The following is a 21,645-nucleotide window of genomic DNA, read 5'->3' on the forward strand; positions in this document are numbered from 1 at the left end:
CCCCCTCCAGCCGTTAAAGTCTTTGGGAAGAACCCTCTTTGAAACCCTCACCTCAGTAGAACACGCAGACTAAGAATATTTAGCATTTGCAGTGCTTGACAGCTTCCAAACACTGTTCTGACCTATTGCAGAAGGCAAGACCTTGGTACCTCACTAGCCTTGGTGATGCACTAAGACAGCTAATTGCAGGCAGGGGCAGGGTGACGACCACACTGATAGTCCTGAAGCAAAGCCAATCCAAAGCCCCATGTGCATTTCTCCCTATCCTGTGGCATCTCGTGATTGATTATCCTTTGTACTCTTGTGTTTCTCTTTGCTGCTCTCCTGACATCTGCAAATCAATGAGCTGACGTTGAAGAATGGGCTTTGCTGGGAGGAGGGGGGTGCTCGGTCCTGCAGTCTCCAATCAGATTGCTCAATAAGAGCTGACAACCAAGGGCAAGCGAGGACTGTGCTGGAGGGGAGCCCTCCCTTTGACCCAGAGGGTTGAGCTCAGGCAGGGGCAGTCTGCATGGCAAGTATATCTGATGCAGGAGCAGCGAGCCAGCTCCATTCCAAGAGCTCTCAGCTGCAGTCAGGCCTCTGAAGGACATCATTTGCCTTTTTTATTTTTTTCATTCCCTTTATTTTTCCAAGGGCCTCCCCTGGGAGCTGAAAGTGGTTTGATCGACACTACAGAGAAAGCACACGAGGGTAAAGCAGGCTTTCTTGTGGAGTTTAATGCAAGCTGCCTTTCAGTTCTAGTCTGTTTTCACCAGCTGTTTACAAAATGCCCTTTGCTACCAAAATCAGCTTTCAGAAAAGAAGCACAGTTTCAGTGGAGGATTTCACAGAAGGAGTCTGAGGTTTTCCTGCTTTTTTTTTCTTCACTGCACCTTGAGAAAACAGTCAATTACAGTGTGATGTAAAGAAACCCAAATGGCAGCTAAAATATTTGACATACTGATCAAAACAAGGCTAGGAACTTACTCTAAACCTGCTGCAGACATATTTAGCCTTGAGTGATACTGGCATGGGTTCAAGAGAAACCACAGCAGCATGCCCAATGTGCCTTTGGTTTCTAATGACTAACACTTCATTATACAAAATAAATACTTTATTATGTCAGTGTTCATTAAATTACATCATTTGCGGCATGCCTTATAATCGGAGATACAGGTGCCAGTCTGGTTTAGTTGGTGCTAATAGCATTCTTTCCTTGTAGCTAAAAGATGGTTCACATCTCAGATAAAGGCTGTGCAGTGCGGTGTTAGGAGTTGTTTTTCAGACCTTTCTGCCTGGTTCTGGCAGCTGCCCAAGAGGAGGTTAAAGATCAAGGTTCTGGAACGGCCCCAGTGTCCTGTCCAGCATTCTCTCTCTAGCAGCATCTGATGTTCGAGGCTGCATGTGCACTATTGTGAAGCTCACAAAAGGACTCATTAAAGTGTACTGAGATACCTCAAGCGTGAAAGTTGCTACATAAAATCAGATTCTCTTTATTAAACTAAGACGTATGTTACTTTGCTCTAGCTACTACACACGTTATAATTCACTTTATAGCACCATCTGTTAAGAATGTCTTGGTTAAGCTTATTGTAGCATCCTTTTATTGTAAGTTATTAAAGAATATAGCTGCATCTATTAATCATTTGTTAATAAAGGGTTTATAAATGGACGCTTAATTCCCAGCATTGCTTTCTGCTCCTTTCAAGTGGCATTTTAAGTACCTTGGCGTGTGCTCCTTTTGGAACATAACATGTCCTCGTGCAGGGCACTGAGCTCAGGACACACTCTCTACTGCCCCTTGGCCCAGCGGGCTAGATATGTAATAGAAATAGCAGTCCCACCCATGGGATGTGTCTCTCATCGCACTGGAGCGACCTTTCTGTCTTTCTTGGGAGCAGTGTTAAGTGATCTAGAGTGAGCCATATAGAAACTACCTCAGCCACATGGACGTTTGGCCTGAAATTGGGGGAGTACAAGGGAGGGAGACAGTGAAAGGCTTGTACGATTCCCCTCCCCAGAAAGTACTGAGAGCAAGTGTCGCTCTGACCTTACATCTGTTTTGTTTTGTAAGTGAATTTAGCACAATTCCAGATTGCTAGCCCTGGAGAATGAAGTCCTCACTTTATCCAAAGGAAAGATCCTATGTAGACAATGACAGCCCAAGCGTCTCACACTACCCTTGCCAATATGCCTCAGCCTTGAACTGCAGGGAACTGTTAGGTCTGAGGGGCAAGTTCCATGGACCCCTTCGCTGCAGCTGCCAGCCAGGGTGCAAGTATCACTATCTTCTAGCCTTGTGCAAGAGAGAGTCTGTTGTCTTTGCTTTGCAGGTTTTTTGTCTGAACTTCTCATGGAAAAACGATCTAATATTAACCAGTTCCTTAGAAGTGTATACAAATATGAACAGTGCACGCTCTCCTCCCCTGGAGGGTGTATCCAGTTTGGCTGCATTATTAAATTCAAGGCTCCTTCTTGCCATCAGCAAAGCGCCTTGCTGTAATGCAGTGACGCCTGTAGCCTGAGGTCCTTTGTTAACAAATATGCTGGTATGTAGATTTCTTGGCCTATATTCAGAAGTGACTAGTCATATGGGGTGGCTGGGTTTTTGGGTGTCCAACTTGAGACACCTTAAAGGAGCCTGATTATCAGGAAGTGCTGAGCTGTCGTCGTCTAAAAATCAGGCCCCAAATCATTAGTCTCTTCTGAGAATTTAGGCCCTTATGTCTAGGTGGTAAGTGGCCTTAATGCACCAGCCTTTCAGCTCTGGAGGCAGAGGATCAGATCTCAGTTGCAGCTAAAGGAAATGTCTGTGTCACAAAGCCACCACGCAGCTGAGCATGGCTGGTAGTCTCTACCCAGCAGGCTGAGCAGCAGGAGAGAAGCACTGAGATGCATTGGCAGGGTAGTGTGCAGCTCAGGAAGCATGCACTGCAGCTATCTGTGTAGTACCCAGTTCCAGCCACTCCCATAGGCCCCTCACTGCACAAACATCAGGTTAATCCTAATATTTTTTAAATAAAAGTGAATCCTAGCATACAAATGTGTGAGCTCCAAGGGATACACGCATGAGAGAGGCACTGTTCGCTTGCTGGGAATGTGCGTTCCCATTTGGTTTCGACTGGAGGAAGGTGATTGTCTTTTCATCCATTCACTGGTGGCTTCAGAAAGGTAATTTTATTTCAGACTCAAAGGAATGTCTGGCCGTGGTAAGGGGCAGGTCACTGCTGGATGGATTATGCTTGATCAGTTCTTGCAAACCTTGGCTTTACACAGTTCTGTCTGCTCTTCACTTCCCCACAGATCTGCTGTCTGTTCTCAGCATCTGTTACAGAGTAATGCCTTTTGATGTGTGTGTGGGGGAAATAAAAAAATGGAACCAGAACCTGTCATATTTAGTTATATTACTGGGTCCCAGGGAAAGTACTTGCCGCTTTCAGTATGCCTGCAGCATGGCGAGGGTTTAAAAGCTTCAGACTGGAATGCAGAGGGGGCCGTTAGACTGCACTGATGAATAAATGATTACAACCAGAGTCATGCAGAGCGCAAACAGTTTGCAGTTATAACAAACATGAGATGAAGCCACCAAGGGCCTGATTTCCTTTTGAAGAAAGGAATGTTTCTCTTTCTCCATATTGCTGCAAACGGCCTGAGTTGAGCTAACCATCAGAGGTTCAGCCGTTAGGAGAGAGCAAAGCTCCCCTAGCTGTTCTCCGCACTCCTCTGTAATATTCATGTTACTTCCGCTCGGAAAGAAACTGTCACCAGTGTGCATGTGTGGCCCTGTGTTCTGTTCAGTGCTCCTGCGCAGTGCTGGACTTTCTGCATGTCTAGGAACCTGCATCTGTTGCAGTTGACGGTGGCGTCCCTCCCCAAATAGATCTAGTTTGGCAGTGAGGCACTCAGTCTGAGTCAGAGCCGTAGCTGTTAGAGAACCTATGAAAATTTGGGCATAACCAGCACTTTAGCAATCAATATGCAAACTTAAAACCGTCTCGGAAATCAGAAGGGAAGGAAAGGGATGATTTAACTTGCATTAAGGATATTGCTACTTATGAAAAGCGTTTTTAAAAAATTGAATAACAACTTAAATGATCCAATAATATGTGACTGGTTTAGAAGAGAGGAGCCACTGAATTATAAAGAGCTCCAGTAGTCCAGGTTGTCTGTTACCTTGTTTGGCTTTGGACTGGAAAATCCACTATGGTGTTCTTACCCCTTTTCAGACTGAAGGCATCTTCATATAATTTTCCCCTTGGACATTACCTAAATATTTCCTTTAAGAAAAAAAAAATAGCTATTTCAAGTAAAAGGAAAACTGTCTGTCAAATACCTGATCCAAAAATTCACTGGCAAGCAGGAGGGATTCCAGCCCTGCACCATGGATCTAAGATCAGAATCTTTCACAATCACTTGCAGGAAACGTGACCCTGATTTGATTTGATTTGATTTGTTTTAAATGAGCCGAGCAAGTTCATTGTCATGCTGCAAGATGGTATATGTGCAGTCGTGTGTGAGAGAGAGACTGCTGTTGTCTTCCTGGTCTATGGAAAGCCTCTCCAAATTGCTCATTGTTCCTCTGCCTTCCAGTGCCAGCCTGGGGATGTTCACTGCTTTTTCCAAACTCCCTTTCATTTTCTGTTTCTTCTCCTGTTTTTTGGAACGTGTAACTCAGGATAAATGTTGTGTGCAGTCTAAGCATGGTAGGCCCTGGTTCTTCTCCCGCCTCACCTTCTCTCCTGTGTTGCCAGTTGTCAGGATATCAATTAATTCAGTGTCTTTGGCTTCTTCTGGATTTGTATTCAACACTGTGCTCCTCCTTCCACTGAAAATGAGGCCTCTGGAAGGGAAAAGGGGTTGCTTCTCTGCGATGCGTGTGGCCACATCTCTCCCTTCAGGCTGTTGTGCACAGACAGCCAAACTGAGTGTAGTTTGGGAAAGTGGCCATGCAAAAATGCAGGCTTTGTGGGTTGAAAGGAGCTGCTTGTTGTGTACCACTCAGCCAATCCCCCTCCATCATCACATCTCCTGTCTGTCTTAGGAACTACTAAGGGAAATCTTGCACATTTCCCATCACATTAGGGTTAATTTGCTTCCAGTTGGTGGTTCTGTTTTGTAATTTTCCTTCTCCCTATTGTCACTTGCCTTTTGGCAAAATCTTCTAACATTCCATTGGCGAATAGACAGACTTCTCATGCAAAGGGGATTAGCAGAGAAATTAGCTTTTTTTACACAGAGTGTAGCTGCACTCAGCACATGTTCTGAAAGTTCTTGGGCTGAGACGCGCATTTTATCTTGTGAATTGTGCAGTATTGATAAGCTTGAAGGCTGATCAATACAGCACAGTTCAACAGGGTACTTAAGCTTGTACCTGATTTCAAACATGTGAGCAGTCCCATTAAGTTAAGAACATAAGAACGGCCATACCGGGTCAGACCAAAGGTCCATCTAGCCCAGTATCTGTCTACCGACAGTGGCCAATGCCAGGTGCCCCAGAGGAAGTGAAGCTAACAGGCAGTGATCAAGTGATCTCTCTCCTGCCATCTATATCCATCCTCTGATGAACAGAGGCTAGAGACACCATTCTTTACCCTTCCTGGCTAGTAGCCATTTATGGACTTAGCCATCATGAATTTATCCAGTTCCCTTTTAAATATTGTTGTAGTCCCAGCCTTCACAACCTCCTCAGGTAAGGAGTTCCACAAGTTGACTGCGCTGTGTGAAGAAGAACTTCCTTTTATTTGTTTTAAACCTGCTACCTATTAATTTCATTTGGTGACCCCTAGTTCTTGTATTATGGGAATAAGTAAATAACTTTTCCTTATCCACTTTCTCTACATCACTCATGATTTTATATGCCTCTATCATATCCCCCCTTAGTCTCCTCTTTTCCAAGCTGAAGAGGCCTAGTCTCTTTAATCTTTCCTCGTATGGGACCCTCTCCAAACCCCTAATCATTTTAGTTGCCATTTTCTGAACCTTTTCTAGTGCTAGAATATCTTTTTTGAGGTGAGGAGACCACATCTGTACACAGTATTCGAGATGTGGACGTACCATGGATTTATATAAGGGCAATAATATATTCTCTGTCTTATTCTCTGTCCCCTTTTTAATGATTCCTAACATCCTGTTTGCTTTTTTGACTGCCTCTGCGCTCTGCGTGGACATCTTCAGAGAACTATCCATGATGACACCAAGATCTTTTTCCTGACTTGTAGCTAAATTAGCCCTCATCATATTGTATGTATAGTTGGGGTTATTTTTTCCAATGTGCATTACTTTACATTTATCCACATTAAATTTCTTTTGCCATTTTGTTGCCCAATCACTTAGTTTTGTGAGATCTTTTTGAAGTTCTTCACAATCTGCTTTGGTCTTAACTATCTTGAGTAGTTTAGTATCATCTGCAAACTTTGCCACCTCACTATTTACCCCTTTCTCCAGATCATTTATGAATAAATTGAATAGGATTGGTCCTAGGACTGACCAAAATACCTTGTTGCCTGGGATTTTCTGAGCCTCCTGCTAGTGATGAGGAGGCAGTACATTTGTGACACAAGCTGTATCAAGAAGCCCGATTTCATGCTGCTAAACTGACATCCGTCCACCTATAATCTGATTGCACAGTTGGAAAGATGTCACTGTTAAGAATGGAATCAAACATGAAGTTGTTTTTTGGATTGTCAGGTGTTTCAGGGTGGTGGAGCTTAGTGATGATTTAGGAGTGGGGGCAACAGTCACATCAAGAGGCAAAAGCAATTGAAAAGGAAAAGCAACACTCGAAGGAAACAGCAGTGAAAGGCCCTAGGGAAAACCCTAAGATAGGCAGGTGGAGAATATGTCTATAGGTGGACTTTTAAACCAGTATCACTTTTGGTTCCTCTTCAAATCATGTCTAATATATTTTAAAAGCCAACTATCTCATATTCAGAAATGCTGAGCGTCCACAAATCCAGCCGGAGTCTGTGGACACCAAATGTGTTCAGCACCAATGAAAGTTGGGTCTCTAATGTCTGATGGTCACAAGCAAAAACAAAAGTCCAACAGCCCCAAAGTACAGTGCAATGTGTACCAAAAAACCCATTGTTTTTAGAAACACTTTACGTCCGGAGGGTTTGAACAGATCATTCAAGTGAGCGAAATAAAATAAAACGAGGGGTTGTCAGTATCCTGTCCACCCATAATTGATGTGGTGACAGTGACATATGGGATAACGGCAAGGGAGAGATTGATTACACTGCTCTAAACTGGAGGGCGTTGGAGGATGCCATATGCTGGGAGAGCAAAGCTGAGCAGCTTACAAGATTCTCTAGATCCCAGGAGTGATTGATAGCCTCAGGTAATGAGGTTTTACAGATCCATCCTCTTCAAATGTTCTATTTTTTTTTTTTGACTGAGTAGCCGTGTGGATCCCACAGATCAGATATCTGTATGGTTGGGAAGGGGGTATCGAGACCAAGTTCAGAGGACATAGGACCCACCAGCTTCTGAGAAGGAAGCATGACCTGGGATCTATAGTAAGACTTTGTCATACTTGAGAGTGTAAAGATGGCCCCTGTAGATGAACAGGAGCCGAGGTTTTTCATCAGATTACCATGTGAGTAACACAGTAAGAGTTTGTTAACCAGGTCTGAAGGGGAGCTGTGGCACCTGCATTTTCCTGCAGTGACCTTCAGTGAGCACCTCGCTCCTGCGACATGCTCCTTGGAATAAGGGAGCAGAGTGTGGGAAGGACACGATATAAAATATCCAAGTGCAGAGCTTGGGGGTGGCAGCAGTTACCTGAGCCCAGGGAGCAGGAGACGTGGGGTTGTGACACCCCAGCTAGGCATGTGTTTCTTCCTTCCCCTGGCACCCACCTGGTCACTCCCATTTCCATCTGTGGCCTGCCGGAAGAAGAAAAATGTACTTTCTTGCCCCTGCTGCCCTTCCCAGCACAGTGGTCATCGCATCTGGTTCTCAACATTTCCCCAAGGCAAGGGAGCCAACTGGCCCCTCTTCCACGGCTCATTGCTTGAGCTGGACTTACACACTTGCCAGTGCAATTCCCTGGCCTGGGCACATCTGTAGAGCGTGGTAGTTTTCTCTCCTTCCCAAAGACATGGAGCGGCTGCAGAGGAGCCTTTACCCAAGACTCATAGTGACAGAGTGGAACATTTCCCCACACGGGCTGTGAATCACTCCCTCTGCTCCATGGATTTGGTCTCCTCCCACTTCACTTTCCCCTGATGCTTTTCAGGTGCTATTGCCCCAACTCCTGTAACAGCAGAAGGAAAGAGGTCCCTTTCGATTAGGTTCCACTGTGTCTGGTGGATTTCTAACCTGTGCATTTATAACTCATCCTGCCAAGCGCTCTCTGGGACAGGAAGACGCTCCCTTTAGTTCAGTGGGGCTGAGGCCTTTGTTAAACATGTTCTGCTATATTAACAACAACAACCTGGTTTGTATTTTTGTACAGGCCAGATTGTTCTGAGGCAGCGAAGTGAGAGATGGAGGGTGGGGGTTAGGGGCGGAAGGGGTTTGTGAAGTAGAAAGTAATGAAATTGAGCCAGAGAGCAGGACTGAGGAGAAAGCAGCCGAGCAGCACTGGCAGCCAGGGTCACAGCATAAAGGAGAATCACTTGTTCCCCTTCAATCAATTCACGCTTTTGTTCCCCACCACATGCCCCTCTATGTGCTGAGCATGCCGAGAGAGGGAGGGGAGAGGAGGCATGTGTTGTCAGGAGCTGTTAAGGAATACATTTATCAACAACAGGGCAAAATCCAGAAAGGAGGGAAGAAGCCTGCTGTCCCCAAAGCCGAGCTGGCAGCAGCCTTTTATTTATTGATGGCATTGTTCTGCTCTCGTGTTGGGGAACGCTCAGTAAGGGGGAGAAGTAGTTGTGTGTCTGTGTGTGTGTGGCGGGGGAGTTAGCCAAATTTAAGTATTTAGGCCTTTCCTCCACCACTTCTAAGTGGTCCCAGGTGGAGCTGTTCGGCCAGTCCTAGAGCCTATCAAGTCATTCACACATTGCTATAGCCAGCTTCTTGAATTTGAGCCAGTTTGTAGTTTCCAATTGTTAGTAGGACGGGTGATCAAAGACTTTTTGTCCTTTTTTTAAGTGTTTCTTTAGGAGGGATGTGGTTAGTGAAAGCTTCCTCTGCTGGCTCCCATACAGTCATCTGTCCAGTTAGACTGTGGCTGCATCTTAGTAGAAGTCTTTGATGGAATATTTTTCTAACCAATGGAATGGCAGGATGTACAGGAAGAGCATGTTCCTGTGATGTCGTCAGAGGTTAATTTCCATTGAGGGTCATATCTTATTTAAAATTGAAAAGGGCCTGTTTCACAAAGCTGGAAACAATTGAGCCAAGTCAGAGAATTAAAACTGAAAAATTTGAATGATAATTTGGAATTAAGAACACTTTACTAGATAATCAAAAAGCCACACTCCCACAGCTGAGAGAGAAGGCCACAGTGGTTAAAAATCAACCTGGCTTAGTAGAGAAGTGAAAGCAGCTATAAAAATAATTATATATAAAAACAAGTGGAAGAAAGGGGATGTTGATAGTAATTAATTAAATCAGAAGCTAGGAATTATAGAAAATGGATAAAGGAAGCAAAAAGACACAAGAAAAAATCTCTGGACTGCAGAGTTAAGGATGTAAGAAATTTTTCAAGTATATGTGGAAATGGCAGAATTGTCATTAATAATGCAGAAAAAGAAGAACAGGTCAATAAATATTTATATGGTGTATATGGGAAAAAGCTGGATGATGAAGTCATATAATGTGATGGAATACTTTACATTCCAACAGAAACACAGGAGAATGCTAAAGAGCAGCTTCTAAAGCTAGACACTTTTAAATCAGCAGATCTGAATAACTTGCATCTAAGAGTTTTAAAAGAGCTGACCGAGGAGCTCTCTGAACAGTTAATGTAGATTTTTCAGTAAGTCTTGGAACTCTGGGGAAGTTCCAGAAGACTGGAAGAAAGGTAATGTGCCTATATTTTAAATGGGAAAAGCAGATGACCCAGGTAATTATAGGCCTGTCGGTCTGACATCAGTCCCGGGCAAAATAATCAAATGGCTGATAAGGGGGTTGATTAACAAAGAATTAAAAGAGGGTGATATAATTAATGCCAATCAAGATGGATTTATGAAAAATAGATCCTGTCAAATTAACTTGTTATCTTTTATGATGAGATTACAAGTTTAGTTGATAAAGGTAATGTGACATAATATATTTAGACTTCTGTAAGGCATTTAAGTTGGTATTGCACAATATTTTGATTCAGAAACTAGAATGATTCAAAAATCAACATATGGTGCACAGTAGATGCATTAAAAACTGGCTAACTGATAGGTCTCAAAATGTAATTGTAAATGGAAAATCCTAATTGAGCAGCTGTGTTCCTAGTGGTGTCTGCTGGGATCAGTTCTTGACCCTATGATATTTAATATTTGTTATCAATGACCTGGAAGAAAATACAGTTTGAGAACCACTGCAGTATGCTAAACGTAAGGCCATACATCTAGGAACAAAGAATATGGGCCATCCTTGCAGGATGGGGAAGCCGTGACTCTGAACAGGACTTGGAAGTCATGGTGGATAATCAGTTGAATATGAAACGGTACAACCCTGTGGCCAAAAGGGCTAATGTTATCTTTGGATGCATAAATGGGGGAATTTTGACTAGGGTGAGGAAGGTTGTATTAACTCTGTCTTTGGCACTGGGGCAGCCACTAATGGAATCCTGTCTTGAGTTCTGGTGTCCACAATTCAAGAAGGATGTTGGTAAGTTGGAGAGGGTTCAGAGAAGAGCAGTGAGAGTGTTTAAAGGATTGGAAAACCTGCCTTAGAGTGATAGAATCAAGGAGCTTAATCTATTTAGCTTTAGAGAAGGTGAAGGGGTGACTTGATCACAATCTATAAATACCTACATAGAAAACAGAAACTTGGTAATAAAGGGCTCTTCAATCTAGCAAACAAAGATATAACCCAATGATTCTCAAACTTTTGTATCGGTGACCGTCTCACACAGCAAGCCTCTGAGTGCGAGGTTTAGGGTGGAGGCTGGCCGTTTGTGACCCTCCCACACAATAACCTCATGACCCCCTGAGGAGTCCCGACCCCATTTTGAGAACCCCTGATCTAATGAGATCCCATGACCAGAAGGTAAAACTATACAAATTCAGATTAGAAATAAGGTGCAATTTTTTAACACTGAGGTAATTAATCATTGGAACAAACAACTTACTAAGGGTATGGCTACACTTGAAACTTCAAAGCGCTGCCACGGCAGCACTTTGAAGTGCGAGTGTGGTCCCAGCGCTGCACGTAAACCACATGCTCTACGGGTGTAGCTTGCAGCGGCTCCCAGCGCTGCGGCACTGTTTACACTGGCGCTTTACAGCGCTGTATCTTGCAGCACTCAGGGGGGTGTTTTTTTCACACCCCTGAGTGAGAAAGTTGCAGCGCTGTAAAGTGCCAGTGTAGCCAAGGCCTAAGGGATGAGGTGGATTCTCCATCACTGACCATGCTAAAATCCAGACTGGATTTGGCCTTCTGGCCTTGGAATCTATGAACTCATAAACATTCCAGCAAAGTAGATCTCCCCTTTCCCTCCCCCCACATATACACATTGCAAGAGTTTCTCTCTGTGATTCGAGTACTTTGGCTCAGACCCTTGTGTATTGTAGTGGTCAATATACTGTTTCTTCCCTTTACGAAGGAAGAGGATCTGTGAGCTTTGAAAGGCTGGTGGCTTCATATAGCACTGTCCAGGGCTGTATTTCCTAAAGGAATGGCTTGACTCCGCCATACATGTTTGTTTTCATGTGCATGTTAACATCCATATCTTAACAGTTCTAAAAGATGTTGGCTATTGGAAGCTACAGTTTCTACACATCATCCCACATTGGCTGATTGAGAGAATGAAAGCAGTGGTATGATTCACTGCCAAGATTCCCCTAGTGCTACTGAGAATAAGGTGATTGATGGTGTGGGGGTCAGGATGAACGGTTTTTTGGACATCATTGTACAATAGATTGGGTTCAGGATGGCAGGGATGCAGGGGGTTCATCATTTTCGTAAGTATTAGGCAGCAGTATAGTTAGAAATAAGAAACCACACTTGATAGATTCATTCTGATTGGACAAGTCACTTTCCCTCCCTCTGCCTCAGTTTCCCTTTACATCGTACTAAAGGATGCTAACATAGCTATTTGAAGGGTTTGTAGAGTACTTGCTGTGAGCCTTCTCCCAAAGGTGGTATGGAAGAGCCAGTGGCGGCAGTGACATGAAGGCTCAGTTGGTATTTAGGTGCCTTTTCTGTTTTCCTTTCCAGGTTTGGGAGAAGTTCTTAAGCCCCGGAGCTCCACGGATCAGTGTCTTCATGGCGGTCCCCACTATTTACTCCAGGCTGATGGAGCATTATGACAAGCATTTCTCTCAGCCTCATGTCCAGGATTTTGTACGTGCCACGTGCCAGGATAATTTCAGGTAGCTCAAAGATGCCTGTCTTCACAGCCTAAGAGGCTTACAGACCAGACCCTAGGGACTACATCCTCTACAATAGATACTCACGCCGTCTCAGCCTTCCTGGGCCAGAGAAGGCTCACTAACACTGTGGAAAATGTTACGAGGGGAGGGTGTGAAGAAGACTGGGCGCGGGTAATGGAGGAATGGAGAAGTCTGAGCTATCTCGAGGGTAGCTCCAGCAGTGAGCACAGTGGATTGTACGATGTCATTCCTGTAGTGCTTCCAGGTTCTCTAAGATTCTCTTGAGTTGTGGTACCAGGTTCTGCTTCAGTCCAATGACCAGGCCAACGACAGGCTGTTTCCTGTTTATTAAAAACCATCCATCACATATGGGCTCACAGTCCTTTCTTCAAAGCACAGATGTGTAGGCGGTTATATTCAGGCAGAGTACCTGGTTAAAGCCTGGCCCTGCAGGATTCTTTTCTAAACTTGGCCACTCTACGAAGCTGGGCAAATCACTTCGCTTCTCTGTGCTTTAATGTCTCACCCTGAGAAGTGGGAACGATGATATCTTGCAAGAGTGATTCATATATGGGGTCATTCTGATCCTCTAGTCATAACACAGGTCAGAGAACCTCACCCAATAATTTCCATATCAACCATACATTCTCTTTGAGCTAGAGGGTATCTTTTTAGAAACACATCCAGTTTTGACTTAGGCTGCAAGTGATGGAGGATCTGCTGTGTCTGTGCCGTGTGATGTAACTTTCTGGTACTGCTGAATGGTCTGAGATTCCCCAAGGCACTACAGATGGGCAAAAGCTTCTTGTACTCCAGCAGTAATTCTCTAGAGTAAAGAATATGCTGGTGATGCTCACCACGTGGCATTTCCTTGCACAGGTTAATGGTTTCAGGATCAGCAGCCCTTCCTGTGCCAGTCCTGGAGAGGTGGAAGAACATCACAGGACATGTGCTGCTGGAGAGGTACGGGATGACAGAGATCGGAATGGCACTTTCTAACCCCTTGCATGGAGTTCGTGTCCCAGGTATAAATCATGTTCTAAAGGTGGAGAGGGTTGTGAGACCTTTGTGCCAACCTATATTTTATTGTTGTTAGATGTATTTTGTTCTTCTACTCGGAGAATGTGTGTCCGCATCCAAATTTCTTCCAAGTCAGGACTGGATTAGGCGGGAAGCTGCTGGTCAGGATTGGGGGCATTGGCAAAGCTGTAGGGGAAGAAGGGGTCAAGGAGTAGGATGAGGGGGGTGCTGCTGGTCAGGATTCAGGGGCATTTGCAGAACTGTGGGGACCCATAATTGTTGTTAATGGGGATGCCCAATGTAAAGGTTCAAGGGGGCCCCATGCATCAACTCCAGGTGAAGGAACCTTCCAGCCCCACCTCCTTGGCCCAGGACAAACAATCCCGCTGGCTTCTGGGGCTGCAGGAGTGGGGCACACGTGCCCATGGGCCAGCCCCCGTCCCTGGGCAGGGAACTCACAGCAATAAAGTTTCTCCCTGGAGTTTCCTGGCCCTCGCAGACACCTCAACAGAGGGAGGGGTGCAGGCAATGCCCCTAACTCAGCACAGGGAACCTGTTCCTGATGTCTTCCCTAGTGGCCCTGTGCCAGGTCCAGGGCTGCTGCGCTCTCCCTGCCCCAGCGGGTAACCTTCTGCACGGGCCACTCTTGCCACCCCAGCCAGGCTCTTGCAGGCAGTTGCTGTGCTGCACAGAGGCAGTGACCTGGAGTGGCCACCCTCACCTGGCACAAGAAGTGGCTCCATCCTACTGCCTCCACTCCCCACTCAGGCCTGGCTACCAGGGAGAGGGGCCATGCAAGCTGGAAATGTGCCTGGGGTAGGGTGCAGCATGAAATGGACAGTGTCTTCAACACTCACAGCGGGGCATGTAACCCTCTGTGCCCCCCCCCCCGTCACCTCTGGCTGTGTAGGGACCCAGAGCTAGAATGGGAGATGCTGCCTGTCAGAACTGAGGGGCATGGGCATCGTTGGGGAAGTGGGGTTAGGATGTGGGGTGCTGCCAGTAGTGATTAAGGTGTCTGGGTAGAACCATGGGAGTAGCCACTGTACTATCAGGGAGGATGCACTGGTGGAGCTGTGTGTGGAAAGCTGCAATGTGCGTCGTAGCCTCTCTTTGTCATAAAGAACTAAAAACATCTGCAACTCAGTCCTGACTTCACTCAGCTGTGGCAGAACATTTTTACTGAAGGGTTCCTGGTAACATGTTTTTACCAGCTCTTTTAGGACTTTCCAGTGATAAAGGTAAATGCGCTTGTGTGGTAAAGAAAGAGGGTAAATCTTAGTAAGAGCCTCTCTTTCTAGTCCACGGACCACAAGGGACGTGCTGTAGAGCAGTTTCCAAATGGTGTCTGAGGGGTCAGCCCCTGTCTGTCTGCAGGGATTTTCCAGTTCCTCTTAGAGCTACTGGAAGCAGCCAAACCAGGTTTCAGCATAGACCCTCCTGCCGGTTTGTTTCTGTGCTTCTCACGCTTGCCTCCACAGAAGCGACACTGCTGGCTAGGTTGAGTCTAGATCTGCCTCCTCTGGCACAGCACTTCCTTAATCCCAAAGGCTTTGTGCTTCCGCCCTGCAGCACAGCAAAAGGACAGAGCCCTCTGTGTCTTGCCTTTTGCTTCAGCTCTTGGCTAATAGCTTTCCTGCCTTCTCAAGAGAAGGGCTGGCACGTTGACCTCTCCATGAAAGATTAACCTGTAATACATGAGCAAACGGGAAGCCTAGTGTTCAGCTGAGAATCAGGCCTGCTGGAGAGATTGGTGAGGTGTATGCTTTGCATTCAGTGACGGAGGGCTCTCTGAACCTGCTTTCCTTTTAACTGAAGGGCCTATCCACCCTTCGTTCTAAGGGCATCACCTGACCTTCCTCCTCCTCTTCCTGGTGAGGGGAGAGGCACGCTGCATCAAGGTGGAATTTATTTATTAAGAATGATCTGTTGCAGATTCTCTGATTTTTAACAATGCTCGCTCCTTTTTGTTTCAATTCAATGAGGAGCAGTCACAACCTGAAGTCTTCAATGGAAAAGGTGGATTGGTCCAACGCCCCCACTTCTGCGGCAAGTTACAGGGAGGGGCCTGTCCCCCAGTCAGTGATACCTTGGGAGTTGTATGCAGGTCTAGTATCTCAGTTAGATTTCCCCCCAGCTAGCAAAGTGCACAAGGCTGGGTACTTGAGATAGGATATCTGTTCACTCTTATTTTAGTGCAGGTGTGTTTCTCCTTTACAACCGAATACCTCCGGTTCTGTGAACGTACGGAGATTGGAGAGCAATTTTAGAGGTCACCTCATGGGAGGCTGCTGCTGGAAGTAGTTCTGATCTGTCCCTCCAGCACTGTTGCTTAAATGTGTAAGGTTCAGCACAAGCAGCTTCTTGTAGACAAGGGTTGTCTCGCTGCATTTCCTCTCTGAGGCTGTTCTGACCCTACAAGTCAGGTCTGATTGGTCCTGGTTTGAGAATGCGCTGTCATTGAGAAGAGGAACCATTTCTCACCTGTGAGCATGAATTTGAGGAGTAACTATATCACTAAACCAGGTCCGCCCCCTTCTGGGCAGATAAGTGACTGAGCCTTCACAGTGTAGCCGAGGGGCTTAGAATGCCATTGCATTCACTCGAAGGACAGTTAGCCCAGCTGACCTCCTTCTGAATGGCCTTGGTGCCTATGGAGGGTCATGAATGTGGCCAGCTGTACTTAACCAGCCCATACACAGCCAAAATTTGCTTTCTGGTAAATCTTTCTCCTTCTGCCTTTGCTCCACGTAGCTTTTGCATCTTTGTGATGCTTCCTCTTTGACTTTCTTGTTACTGTTGTAGTTTTCAGTACCTAAGAGGGAGACTGAGCTAAACTGCCAAATCAATAAAAGTAAAATTCACTGTCTTCCATTGTTGTATGCAGAGCGGTGGCCATGTCATAGCCAGGTTATTAGAGAGACAGAGTGGGTGGGGGAGGGACCAACTTCAGCTGGTGAGAGAGGGAAGCTTGGGTCAGCGCACAGCCTCCCATCTGCTGAGCAGTGCAGGCCACCAAGAACACATCGCTCCAGGGCTCCGCTTCTCAGCACGGACTCCCCGGGGAGTACTGTCTCAATTGTAGGGCCTTGTTTTCTATCTTCAAAGTTGTCCATGGCACCCAAGTTACCTGAGGGGACTGAACACCTTGCCAGGCATCGTCATGACTCCCTACGACAGCTCAATTCCACTGGAGCAAAACTGTCCCCTGGGAGGGACCCTTGTACGTACAGGAGATGGAGCTTTCTCAGGCTCTGGCTGATGAACCTGGAAATCACTCTGGATCAGAACAAAATGCAAATGCACTTCTCCAACCTTGCTGTCCCTCAGTAGCACACTCAGACATCATCCCCCTCCTACACCAAATCTCGTCCGTGCTGTCTAGAAGACAGAGCAAGTGTGAGAATTGTTTTGTCACGGGCACACTTGGTAATTTTGTGAGGTGCCTGGATGCCACAATGATGGGCACAGGCTCAGTCTGCACTAGTGACTTTGATGAGTGTAAGGCTGCTTAGGTTGATGTGACTATGTAAGTGTATGCATGTAGCGATGCGGAACTCACCCCTGCAGTGCCCCCTGCTGGTCTCCTGGGGAATTAGTGTTCCAGCCATTGGAGCGCCCTCTGCAGGTCAATGTCCTGCTGTCGCTGGCCCCATGTCCCTCCCAGACCCCAGTGCCCCTCTCCCTTGGGTGCTGCCCCCTGGTAGTACCCCCACTCTCTGGGCTCCCCTCCCAAGGGAATTCCCACCCTCTGTCCCCACCTTGCCTCAGTGTTCACTGCCAGTCCTCATCTAGTCCCCGCACTCTGGAGCAGACTATAGTCCATATCACTCATCATTGGCAAGGGGGCTTTGAACCTGCTGCCTCCACCTACCCACGGGCTGCACCTCTGCAACCCCAGTACCTTTTCAGGCCTTTGGCTAGGCCTGCAGCCTGAGGGTTTTCCAGGTGGGAGTTCCCTGGCTTTCTTGCCCTATTTCCCAACACTGCTCTACTCCAGTACCTTACTCAAGTCCCAGGCAGCGAGGCCCTTCTCTCTCTGCGCCTAGAGAGACTGCCTGTGCTCCCGGCCCACAATCTCTTTATAGGGCCAGCCGCAGCCTGATTGGAGCGTGGCCCAGCTGTGGCTACTTCCCCAATCAGCCCAGGTTTTCCCCTACCACAGCCCTCTCCCAGGGCTGCTTTAAGCCCTTCAGGGCAGGAGCAGGTGGCTACCCCTCTACAACACACTACAGCCTTGCTCCTGTCGATGTAAGTGCCCTACCAACACCAACATCATAACTCCATCTCCATGACAGGCGTAGGGCTTATATCAGTGTAGCTAGGGGGAGGAAGTGTCTACTGGGTTACTTACATCAGCTGTTGGCTTTCATTCTTGTCAATTTCACGGCTCCATGCAGGGAGCTTTCCGGGCTCCCCACTGGGAGTCCAGTAACCAGCCAGACTCTGGGCAAAGAGCTCCCAGTAAGGAGCTGCGTGCAGAGCTGAGAGCCTGGGCTCTCAGCCCCCCTCACCTCCTCCCACTGCCCCTTTTCAGTCAGTGAAAGTGCTCCCACTGCGGTCGTGCACCACCGACAGAAGGAGGGTAGTGTGGACATGAACCGCTGCAGCAATTACTGTGGTGGACATAGGTTGACTTAAGTTTATAGTGTAGACATACCTTAAGATGGTACAGAGAGAGATGAGTTCATTGCCTTCGTATTCAGTAGGAAAAGGGAGAGTAACCACCACAATGAGAGAGAAGTTTTCCAAGGGATAAAAGTGAAAAAGAAGTGAAAGTGAGGGTGACACCGGGACAGGCAAAAGAGAATAATTAGAACTGGAGACAGAGTGTCTATGATTGGATTGCTGACACTCTAGAATAACTGACCCTATGGGCGTAATGAGAGTACCCCCAGCAGAGACAATAGCCAAGGCCTGGAGAAGTCCTAGTAACAGATATCACACGCGTGCGCACACACATCTCCTTATATAAAGGGATCAGGGGTAGAAATAGACAACTACAGACCTGTCAGTCTAACCTCTGTGTTGGAAAATACTGTAGAGGCAAGAGTAAGGGATGACTTGGACAGGTATGGGTTACTTAGAGATACTTGGTCTGGATTTACAAAAAGGAGATTCTGATAAACAGGTTTGATTAATTTATTTCAGGAACTGCCAATTGAAAAGCAGGTGGGTGAAGCGGAGAGCTAATTTACTTGGGTTTTGAAAAGGCTTTTTATCCAGTATCCTGTTAGAGGCTAATGTCTAAGGGTATCCAGATACAGTACAATATTGGGGGTGAAATTTTCAACAGGATAAATAGGTTAATGGCTTGGTGACGAATGGGGGTAAATTGGGACAGTTCCTATGGCAAAGGGGTATTAAAAGGGGGAGTTCTGCATGGATTAGTGCTGAGCTCACACCTGTTCACGCTCACCATTGACCTCTGGAAGGGGGGGTGCCGCAAGGTGGGCAAAACTTTAGAGAACACAGAGCGGGGAGGGCCAGCCAGTCCTAAAATGGAGAGACACTGGATTCAGTGAGACCTAGAGACAACAGTGGATTAGGAACGGATGCTGTGTAATATATCCAAGTGCTTGTTATGCTAGTAAGGTTTGAACAGAGGAGATCACACTGGTACTGCACAACAGGCTGCAGAGACCAGGCATGGTGGGTCTGACACTATCAGAGTATCATATTACAGGGAGAAGATTGAAAGACTGGGAAAGGTACAGAACAGAGCAGCCAGGAGGATCAAGAGACTCGGGTTATAATAACTGTTCCAAAGGATAAAAAATTCAGAAAGCACCAGCCATTCAGGGAAACTTCCTTATACAGAGGGTAATGGATCTGCAGAATAGACTCCCAAAGAAACTGCATGTGTGAATCTATTAAAAAAGGGTTTAGATGAGCAAAAGCATTCTATGGGACAAAATCTAGACAGAGGTTGACAGCCCTCAGTGTACTGCTGTCTGGTGCTATTACTATCTTTATGAAAAAATTAGCAATGTATCACTCTGCTAAATAGGAGAAATCAAGTGGCAAACTCCTCTGAAAATTGAAGAGATTCCAGGACAGCAGCCTTTGGAGCCTTGCCTTGCTTATCCTTGCCTTTTCTTCCCTGGCATTTCTCCCTGTCACAACCACCAGGTCTGTCCCACCGGTGGCAGTGAGGGTGGCAGAGCTAGCGTAAGCAAGGAATTGGCAGCTCACCAGCATTTTGGCCACCACGTCCATGGGCTCTCTAGCCATATTGAGAGCTGAAGTCACCCCCCAACACAGCACATATGAGGGCAGTGGGGAAGTGTTAAAAAGCCACAACCCGAGATGTTTTGACTCGGTGAGTGGCAGATCTGTGCTCCTCTGAAAAGCCCACAGTCCATTTGACCATACTGAGATATCTGTGTTAAAAGTAACCCTTCCCCCGCCCTACACACACATGCAGACACACAAGGAAGTCCAATTCCCGTTAGATTTAGAGCAGGAGCAATAGCAAGAGCAAAATGCTTCATTATTTGCAGTTTCCGTAAGCTCCTGCCTGAGAGGTGACCTGGTCCCCAGCCTCCCTTCTTGATATAGTTGGTGTCTGAGGGGTCGAGAACTCTAAAAGCCATTCTCTTGGGAACTCTGCCATGCCACCTGGAACATCCCTGACAGCCTGGCCTCAAGGGAGGGTTTGCTCGCCAGCCGAAGCATAGCTCTGAAGGTGCAGGGGAAGTGAGGGGAGCCTGTATTTTCCAAAGGAGAAAAGATGAAAGATTCGAAAGATAAATGTTTGCTTGTATATGGTTAAAACCCTGTTTAAAATGCCTCTGTTTTCACCAGCTCTCATTCTAATCCCCCTGGTGCTGTTACTGTGAAGGGAAATGAATAATTCATGGCCAGAGAATGCCTCACTGGGCCTAATCACCACTTTAATTGGAGGTTTAGATCAGAGGCGGCTAATAGCTCCTACAGCAGGGACTCCATGTATTGTTGACAGTGAGATCGCTGAGTGCCTTATCGTTGGCCTGTTTCAATTCTCCCAGGACGCCACCACACATACCAGCAGCAAGGTCCCCAGATACTGAAGGACGTAGACCACAAGGCCAATTAAATTTATCTGGGAAGAGCTGACAACTTTTTTAAACAGAGGAGAACTGGTGAAAGAATAATAGGGTCACTCTCCTTTCTGACTGCAGCCTGTCTGATGCTGACTGAGCTGACACTGTGTGGGCATGTTGCCAGCATTTCTTAACATGCATGAGCGGATGAATTGGAAGGTGTTGAGGGGGAAGGTGCAGGGGTTTCTCCCCAGTTCTAGTCCTGACTTCTGACCCGGTACTAAAAGGAAGCCAATGCTGGTTTTTACTCCCATCTTCTTGTAATCGAATTCTGGTTTCCCCTGACTCAAATGGAGTTATTCCTGATTTACACGGCAGTGAGATCAGAATCCATCTGATCTTTATTTTAAAATGCCACTTGGGTCTGAGAAGCTCAAGTCATTGTCTTTGCATGAAGACTTTAATTATAATTTTGTGTTCATGTAGATGCTGTTCACATTGTCCGCATTTTCCAGAATGTATGGACCATTTTCAAAGGTTTATCATTTTTGCTTAACACCAAAAAGACACTTTTTGGATGGAGTGTGATAAACCAGCTTCCATGCTACTAGGGGCTTGTTTTACACATTAATTTTATTTTAGCTGTATAGGAAATAAATTGATGGAGCTATTTATTATTGTAATGTAAGCAGAAACCTCCTTCTCCCCCCAATATGAAATCACTGCTGTGATCAAGGAAGACAACATAAGAACGGCCATACTGGGTCAGACCAAAGGTCCATCTAGCCCAGTATACTGTCTACAGACAGTGGCCAGTGCCAGCTGCCCCAGAGGGAATGAACAGAACAGAGAATCATCAAGTGATCCATCCCCTGTTGCCCATTCCCCACATTTAGTAATAAAAGGCTAGGTGAGGGGGTCCCTGCCCATCCCGGCTATTAGCCATTGATGGACCTGTCCTCCATGAATTTATTTAGTTCTTTTTTGAACCCTGTTATAATCCTGGCCTTCACAACATCCTCTGGCAAGGAGTTCCACAGGTTGACTGTGCTTTGTGTGAAAAAATACTTCCTTTTGTTTGTTTAAAACCTGCTTCCTATTAATTCCATTTGGTGACCCCTCGTTTGCATGTT

The 21,645-nt window shown here is 46.3% G+C and overlaps 1 protein-coding gene across 1 annotated transcript in view; it reads left to right on the forward strand.

Annotated features, from left to right (window-relative positions):
* The window catches only part of ACSF3 (acyl-CoA synthetase family member 3), a 110,067-nt gene that overhangs the window by 12,012 nt on the left and 76,410 nt on the right, over positions 1 to 21,645 (forward strand). The window contains 2 exon segments of the mRNA XM_030581418.1: positions 12,313 to 12,467; positions 13,347 to 13,492. Coding sequence (XP_030437278.1) covers positions 12,313 to 12,467; positions 13,347 to 13,492 — 301 coding nt within the window.

Source organism: Gopherus evgoodei, chromosome 12 (assembly GCF_007399415.2).
Source record: "Gopherus evgoodei ecotype Sinaloan lineage chromosome 12, rGopEvg1_v1.p, whole genome shotgun sequence".
Lineage (NCBI taxonomy): Eukaryota > Metazoa > Chordata > Testudines > Testudinidae > Gopherus > Gopherus evgoodei.